This window comes from Echinops telfairi, unplaced genomic scaffold, assembly GCF_000313985.2.
Source record: "Echinops telfairi isolate 266 unplaced genomic scaffold, ASM31398v2 ScPeMD7_22;HRSCAF=79, whole genome shotgun sequence".
Lineage (NCBI taxonomy): Eukaryota > Metazoa > Chordata > Mammalia > Afrosoricida > Tenrecidae > Echinops > Echinops telfairi.
Genome location: NW_022103919.1, coordinates 4,761,491 through 4,769,893, shown reverse-complemented (window position 1 = coordinate 4,769,893; position 8,403 = coordinate 4,761,491). Strand labels below are relative to the sequence as shown.

General features: G+C 53.9%; 1 protein-coding gene across 1 annotated transcript in view; it reads left to right on the top strand.

Moving 5' to 3' along the window:
• The first annotated feature begins 523 nt into the window (after positions 1-523).
• Positions 524-8,403, top strand: part of PTGES (prostaglandin E synthase) — a 13,709-nt gene continuing 5,829 nt past the window's right edge. Inside the window, exons 1-2 of the mRNA XM_004713256.2 lie at positions 524-696; positions 4,820-4,902. Of these exons, the coding sequence (XP_004713313.1) occupies positions 568-696; positions 4,820-4,902 (212 nt within the window). The 5' untranslated portion in view covers positions 524-567. The remainder of the gene's footprint in view (positions 697-4,819; positions 4,903-8,403) is intronic.

The following is an 8,403-nucleotide window of genomic DNA, read 5'->3' as shown; positions in this document are numbered from 1 at the left end:
CCAGGTAATAGCCTCTCAGATTAGGGTTAGGAGGTGGGTGTCTGGTTGGGGCTGGGGGGCTGGGGTGGGCAGTATTCATTCAGCCGACCACACACCTCCAAGTTGCATGCATGTAGGTATGGCTGCAGTTCGGGGTCTGGGCTGTGTGGCCGGGGGTGGGGGGTGGGGAGACGGTTTGACTTTCATGCCCACCCCTGCCCTGGCACTGCATCAAGGGACTGTCTGGCTGTGGGCCCCACAAACAGGACCCTAGAGTTTGGCCCACTTGACAGACGAGAAAACAAATTTGAAAGAGATTTGCCAGGGAGGGACGGGTCAGGGGCCCTGTGCTTCCCCTGGCATCTGGGAACAGGCAGGCGTTGCTTCACGGTCTTCCATGGGAGCTGGGAGGCAGGATCTCTGAACGGGGGTTGGGGGTAGTGGGCGGTGCTGACCGCTGAGACTCCTCCCTCGGCCGTTCTCCATCCCCACCCCCCACCCCCTCCTCCTCCTCCTACTTGCAGGAGTCCGCCGTGGACACTCTCCCACCCAGGGCTCACGCGCTCCCGGGTCGCCCGTCCGCCCGAGATGCCTGCCCCCAGCCTGGCGATGGTCAGCGGCCAGGCGCTCCCGGCCTTCCTGCTGTGCAGCGCGCTGTTGGTCATCAAGATGTACGTGATCGCCATCATCACCGGCCAAGTGAGGCTGCGAAAGAAGGTACTGGAGGCCCCGGGGACCGGGCAGGGGACACTCGCGCCCGCTTTTCCAGGCTCTGGGTGTGAGCTGAGCGCCCGTCTTTCCCGAGTCGATCCCCTCGGGTTCTCGATGTCTGTCCAGCCCCCACCTTTTGGTCTTTTCTGGTGGACGAGCAGTTTACTTACCTGCCGGGCCCCAGGTGGGCTCGGGGCAGGGGTCTCTCGGGCGAGCTGCGGAGTGCTGTGGGCGGTCTCGGGGTTGGGGTGGCGTGGGATGGGGGGGAGCAGGTCCCGGAGGGGGGAGCACGTGACAGCGGAAGACTTCGTTCTCTGGGTGGAGTGGAACTGGTGGGGCAGGAGCAGGAGAAACCTTCAGCGGAAATTCCCAACTCCCTGGTGAGCCTACTTACAGTGTCCCCCCCTCCCGCCTCCTCCCTCCCCGCCCCTCCCCTCGCTGTACCCAGGTCGCAACCAGGCTCCACAGCAGTTGGAGAGGGGAGAGGAAGTTCCCACCCACCCCAGCAACAGGGGGCATGGAGCAGGGTTTAGTGGACCCTCCAGTCCAGTGGGGCAGCTGGGACGGGACAGACCCCCCGGGGGGCGGAGGGGGCTGAGCCTGCAGCCAGCACTTTGTTCTCACCGTTTGATGGTGATCCTCCCTGGTCATTTACTAGCAGAGTCATTTCCCCAAATGTTCTTCTTCCTCCCTCTGCTGGGTCCGCTTCAAAGGCAGGGCATGGCTGGCTTCCACAGCCCTAGTGGGGTGGACGCTGGGGCGTGGGCACACTCAGGGCTCAGCCCTGGCGTGGGTCCTCGCAGGCGTGAAGCTGGCCTGGATGAAACGGTGCCCACTGAGGGAGCCCTGGCATCCTGAGTGCTCCAGCCTTCTCCCTGCCTGGTCCTTCGGGTCCCTGTAGGCACCTGGAGGGCGCCAGCACCTGTCCACTGAGCCCTTCCCTGCGCTTAACCCCACCCTGGCCTTCAGGAGGCACAGGGCACCTCATTGTCCAGGTGAGGAATGTGAGCTCAGGGAGACCCCACTCAGGCGGGCAGAGGGCTGGACTTAAGCCCTTGTGTCTGGGGTCCAGAGCTCACTTCCTGCTGTGAGGGGATGTTAAGAGGGACAGGGGCCAACAGCTTTCCTCTTTATGTGAATTCAAGGAAGGGAACCTGCGGGATTGCCCTCCTGCCTGGCCAGTGGGGAAGCAGCCGGAGGAAGCCTTCCATCTTCTGGCTGGGACCTCCTTACTGGGCGTCCGCTCTGGGCGTCCAGATGCACCATGGGAGCTGACGGGTACTGGCTCTGGCCCTGGACATGTTTGAGTACTCCTCTTCCTTCTCTGTCAGATGGGACATCACCATCCTCCTAGCTGCACCACCAGGAGAAGTCCGTGCCTGCCCCATGTCGAGTGCTCCTTGTTGTTCCTGTGTGCCAGTGCGCTTATGCCAGCTGTCACCTGGAGGGGCGCAGGTCACCAGGTGTCTCTCCTGCAGATGCAGCCTGCTCTACCATTTTCAGCTGGCAGCAGAGTGCTTCCCCCTGGGCCACCAGGCTCCTTGTGTGAGCCCTTACTACCCATTAAGCATTTAAAAGGACAGCATGCTCCCCCCAACTACCAGGACCCCAATTTTGCCTTGCAGACCTGGTTAGACCAGATGATGCACAGCGGTACAGATGGGAATTGGAAACGCAGGGAATCTAGGACAGATGAACCTCTCAGGACCAGGGGTGACAGTGGCAATACCAGGAGGGAAAGGGGGTGTAGAAAGGAGGAATGGATCACAGGGAGCTACATATAACCTCCTCTCTGGGGGACGGGCAGCAGAGGAGTGGGTGAAGGGAGACGCCGGGCAGTGTGATATAAGATACAATAATAATTTATAAATTACCAAGGGTGCATGGGGGAGAGGGGAGGAGGAAGGGAAGGGGAGGGGGAAAAAAAGGAAAATGAGCTGATTCCGGGAACCCAAGAAGAAAGCGAATTTTGGGAATAATGAAGGCAACAAATGTATAGATGTGCTTTACACAATTGATCTATGTATTGTGATGAATTGTATGAGCCCCAATAAATTGATTAAAAAAAAAACAGGGAAAAAAATATATATAAATAAAAGGACAGTATGTGGCTTCCCAGGAGGGCATCCCTTGTCCTAACGAAAGTTGGCCAGGGTCAAAGTCGGCACTGTGGCTGGCTCCTAGCTGGACTGGCTGGCTGGTCTTTGAGTTCTGTCTGCAGGGGCAAGTGGGTCCTGTGGGAGCAGGCAGTCCCAGGGAGGTGCTCCTTGAATGCTGAGGCCCCGTGAAGGGTGCGTGCGGTGAGTCCGTGGACTGTGTGCAGGGCCATCCGAGCTGGTGCTTGGTTGAGTGAGTCAAGGGACAGCAGAGGGCTTTGGGGCATGTGGGACGTGATCCTGACTGTGCGTGACAGCCGGCCCCAGGCTAGGGTCACTTTTGGGGCAGGACAGGGGCAGGTCTGCCAGGCAGGATAAACCGGTGCTTGCAGGCCAGATGACACATGCAGATACTCAAGGTAAGAAGTAACAGGTTTGGGCCATTCAGTGTGCCCTTTAGAACAGCCTGCCACCCAGAGTCAGCTTCTGCGGTGGGCCTGCTACAGCCCGCTGGGCCTGAGTATGGCAGAACGCCGGAGATGGGTGGGGGCTTTCAGGGGCCTCAGTGTGAGCTTATGTGGCTGGTGGCATGTGCGGGGGGTGGGGGGGGTGGGGGGTGGGGGTTCTCCAGTTCTCTCTTTCCCTCACAGTGTAGAAGAGCTTCCGATTGTCCCAAATTTCTAAAGACATTGAGACACAGGGCGATCAGGAACGTGCCGTCTGTCAGTCAGAGCTGGGCTGTAAGCCTGGTCCGGAGGCTTTCTGTGTTCTTACAGGAAGCCCATCTGCTTTTAAAATGTTTCAGAAATCCCTGTGCGTCTTGCGGCTTCATCTCGGGCCCCTGTCCCTTGCGGTCTGTGTCTGTTGCAGCCACTCTGGCTTTTTCAGCTTTCCAACACGTCCAGCTTCCTCTGACCCCAGGGCCTTTACACGTGCTATTCTTCAGGCCCAGGGAGCTTTTGCTCCGACCCTCCTTTGATCTGGTTAATGGCAACACATCCTTTGTCACTGCCTCAAAGAGGTCTTGTTTAACTTCCAGACTCAGTCAGGCTTCACGGTGTGTTAGTTTGAGTACATTAGAGAAACAAATCCATAGAAACTCATATGTATAAGAGAGAGTTTTACATAAAGGGTAAGTGTACATTCAGAAAGCATCCCAAGCCAGTGCTGGCCAAGCCCATAAGTCCAACATTAGGCCATGTGTCCGACACCAATCCACAAAGTCCTCCTCCATCTCACAAAACACACCATGACGCTGACTGCAGGAGGAAAGCCGAATCAGTGAGCGCATAAGCATCTCAGCGCTGGCAGGGTCTCCACACGGCTGCTCTAGCACCCAGGGCTGCATCAGGGTAGATCCATGTGGCTTCTCCTCAGGGATGTCTTTCAGGAAGTGAGCCTTGCAAGCTGAAGCAGGGAACTGGCTAAGGCAGTTGTAGCTTGGCCTGACCATCAGAGAGTAAAAGACCTGAGACCTAGAAAGGCGAGGATCAATGAGCCATTTATCTCTCTGCCCTTCAATTAATCCCACATGTGTTTACTGGCCAGGTTGGCGCAATAAACCTTCACCATCTCACACGGGCAACCCCATCTTCCTCATAAGCCTGTGGACTTCCCCATCAGACGGGGAGCTTTACGAGAACAGAGATAAGAGGGGCTTGCTTTTCCCCCTGCTTAAAGGAGTGACCCCAGCCAAGAGGAGGTCTCCTCTCTGAAGGTGATTCTTACAAAGTGCACGCAAGGAGGGAGATGTATGGTTTGTGGCTGGTAGGTAGCCTTTCTACCCTTTTGGTTTGTGAATTGGTCCCTAAGGTTTATTTAACGGGTGTTTCTTCTGATCGTAGTGGACTCGGAGAGTGTCGGTCCTTTTGTGAATGACTAACTCCACTCGGCAGAGTGGTATCCAGGTCACGTGGTGTTTCATGGTCTCACCACTGTTTTGTAAGGACGCAAGAGGGACTGGCTCGTGGCGAGCTTGTGGCTGCCCCGGTTGCATGGACATCTGAAACTCACCAGCGGCTGCTGTATTTCAGGCTTTTGCTAACCCGGAGGATGCCCTGAGACACGGAGGCCTCCAGTATTGCCGGAGTGACCCAGACGTGGAACGCTGCCTCAGGCAAGTGCCCCCGGACCCCTCAGACTATGCGACTTGTGACCGGTGGGTTGGACATCTCTGACTTGAAAGAAAGGATGCGGGCACTTGCACATAGTCATCGAACTTCCCGCTCTCCGGAGACAGGTGTGTCTCCCCAGAGAGACTTTCTGCACTGACAAACACACGTGCTACGCTTTTGGACTGCTGGAGGCGAGGGCGGTGGTTCAAACCCGCCATGGGAGAAAAATGAGGCAAGGGTCACTGTGTAGGCCCTTATATAATCAGAACTGACTTAACAGGGGTGGGGAGTCTTTCTTTGGATGGAGTACCTGAGTGGAGCCAACGGGCGATGCTTTCAGCTGCCAACCCAGAGGTTATGCGTTCATCTAGAGGTGCCTCAGAAGAGAGGCCTGGCAACCTATTTCAGAAAGCCCCATCCACTGAAAGCCCTAGGCGGTACAGGTCTACTCCGATGCAGAGGGGACTGCCAGGCATTGGACTTGGCCTGATGGCAACTGCTTAATCCTTCTCTTCTCTGAATGGTACCATGGCCAAGCCTCTCTATTGCCTTTGTGTGCCTGGCTGCAATCAGCAAGGTGCCTGGCTGCAATCAGCTGGTCCGAAATAACGTCAAATGATGCTCAAAGCGCCCTTCTCCCAACTGGTGACTGAGGTCCGCTCTGCACACTGCTGTCCACTCACTCCTCACAGGTTTGGCGAAATCCCTGCCAGTATAATGGGTCACAGTGTGTGCTGATGCCCTTTAGCTTTAATGGACACTGTCTTTTACTCCCAGCGAGGCTGACCCTCTCATCACATGAGGAAAACAGTTTTTCTTGTTGAAAAAAATCTGAAACCTGTGAGAGTTACAGACAAGTTGGATCACATTGAAACTACATCCAAACCCACGGCCGTCGACTCCAATTCAGCATAACGCTCCCTAGGGTTTCTGAGGCTGTCTGTCTTTATGGGAGCAGACAGCCTCCCCTTTCTCCCTAGGAGGGGCTGGTGGCCTTGAACCGCTGACCTGGCAGTGTGCAGTCTAATGCTTACCCAGACAGCAGCACCAGAGCCCCTACATGGGGGTGGAGGTGAGGGACTATTCACAATCCTGATCACTATTAATATTTTGATCTATCTCCTTTTTACCCTTCTATGTCTAAACACAGAGACACGCCTCCTTCCTCATCTCCATCTTGTGTTACCCCAACTTCTGAGCTATGGCCTGTTTATGTTCCATCCGTAGTAACCATTTCTCTAATAGTTGTTGTTGTTGGTTTTGATGAACTCTTTCAGGGGCTTCCAAAAGGTCAGGGGTATTTTTCATCATCTCTGTGTGTCCCCAGCACCTTGTGGGAGCCCGCTAGGACGGGGCAGGACTGGGCGGTTTCTTGTTCTGTGGCTGAATTGGAATCAACTCCACAGCCCCTAAGAATGACAGTGTGTCAAATAAAACTGGGCCAGGATGGTATACTTGAGCAGGGTGGGGGGGGAGGGATTCAGATTTTTTTTTTAAGCTCACATTTTTTCATGAGCGCTTTTTAAGTCAGTAAATACTGCTCAGAAATGATTCTTTAAAAGTGGCTGTAAGAAATTTCATTCGTGAGAGGAAGTGTGAGTGGAGACCCAAAGCCCATCTGTAGACAATTGGACATCCCCTAACAGAAGGGTCACAAGGAAGAGACGAGCCAGTCAGGGTGCAGTATAGCACTGATGAAACAAACTTTCTCTAGTTCTTTAATGCTTCCCACCCACCCCCAACGCTCCACTATCATGACCCCAATTCTACCTTACAAATCCAGCTAGACCAGAGGATGTACATGGGTACAGATAGAGCTTGAAACACAGGGAATCCAGGACAGTTAACCCCTCAGGACCAATAAGAGAGTAGCGATACCAGGAGGCCATGTAAGTGGGAAGGTGGGGGGAGAGAGGGGGAACTGATCACAATGATCTACATGTAACCCCCTCCCAGGGGGACAGACAACAGAAAAGTGGGTGAAGGGAGACATTGGTCAGTGTAAGACATGAAATAATAATAGTAATTTATAAATTATAAAGGGTTCATGAGGGAGGGAGGGAAAATAAAAAATGAGCTGATACCAAGGGCTCAAGTAGAAAGAAAATGTTTTGAGAATGATGATGGCAGCATATGTACAAATGTGCTTGTCACAACAGATCTATGTATGGATTGTGATAAGAGCTGTATGAGCCCCCAATAAAATGATTTTAAATAAAAGGAAAGAAGAAATTCCATTAGAAGCCAGACAGGGTAGTTGGTTGCTGGATAGGGGTGGGACAGGGCTGGGCACAAACTCTTTAATAGTTCTAACCTTCTAACCGCATTCTCATGCGTCAGCAGTAGAAATGGGTGGGACCCATCCTTTAAATTATAGAAATTCTTTTCTGAAAAGCAAATGTCTGCAGCATAGTGGTTCTGCATTGGTCTACTAACCACAAGGTCAGCAGTTCAAAACCACCAGTCACTTCAGGGAGAAGGATGAGGTTCTCTGCTCCAGCAAGAGCTACAGTCTTAGAAACCCACAGGGGCAGCTCTTCTCTGTCCTGTAGGGTCATTGTGAGTCAGAGGGGACTCCAGAGCTGTGAGGATTATTTTTGGCTTGCTTGTTGTTTTCCATGGCCATGCTCTGGAAACTAGTATACACACTCGTGGTTTCGAGAATTACAGCAATCTGTAATGTAGGGAGTGAAATTCCTTGCTGAGCCATTTTGCTAATAGAACCCCCGTTAGTATGGAGTTCAATTCTCTGTCTAGTGTTCATTCATTCCTTCTTCATCGGTTCACTCATGAGAACCTACGATGTCACATGTGTGACTCAAACAGAAAGAGCCGCTTTCTGCTCTGACCCTCACGGGTGGCCTCTGCCTGTGTCCCTCGCTTCATTCCGCTGGACTCTCATTGGCGCCAGAGAGAGGGAAAGCGAGCCTTCGAGGTGGCCAGCCCGAGGCAGCTCTCACCAGCCACCAAGAGGCTCCCTCTGCCTCCTCCCAGGCTGCAGGCTTCTACGTAGCTCTGCGTGCTTATTGCAGAAGAGGATGTGTGGACGGAAGTACAAGGGGCTGGTTGACTGAGTGTCACCAGGCCTGTGAGAGATGTGTCCATGCACCCAGGAGAGCACTTCCTTCGAATAAAATAGCCCGTCATCTATAGCTGTTAACTCTTGTCACATCAGCCCCCGACTCATGGCAGTACCCCATACCCAATGAGGTAGAACTTCCGGGAGCCATGGGGTTCTCCCTGGCTGGTTTCCATCAGGGGATCGCCAGGCCTGTCTTCCTCAGAAACCCAAACAAGCGGACAAACCCCCAACCCGTTGCCATCTGGTGGATTCTAACTCGTGACATATTATGGAGCAGAGCCGTCCATAGAATTGTCTTACCTATCTTCTTTATGAGGGGCCCTGGTGGAGCAGCGGTGATGTGTTGGCGGCTAATTGCAAGGTCAAGAGTTTGAAACCACCAGCAGCTCCGAGGGAGAAAGATGAGACTTTCGACTCCCCA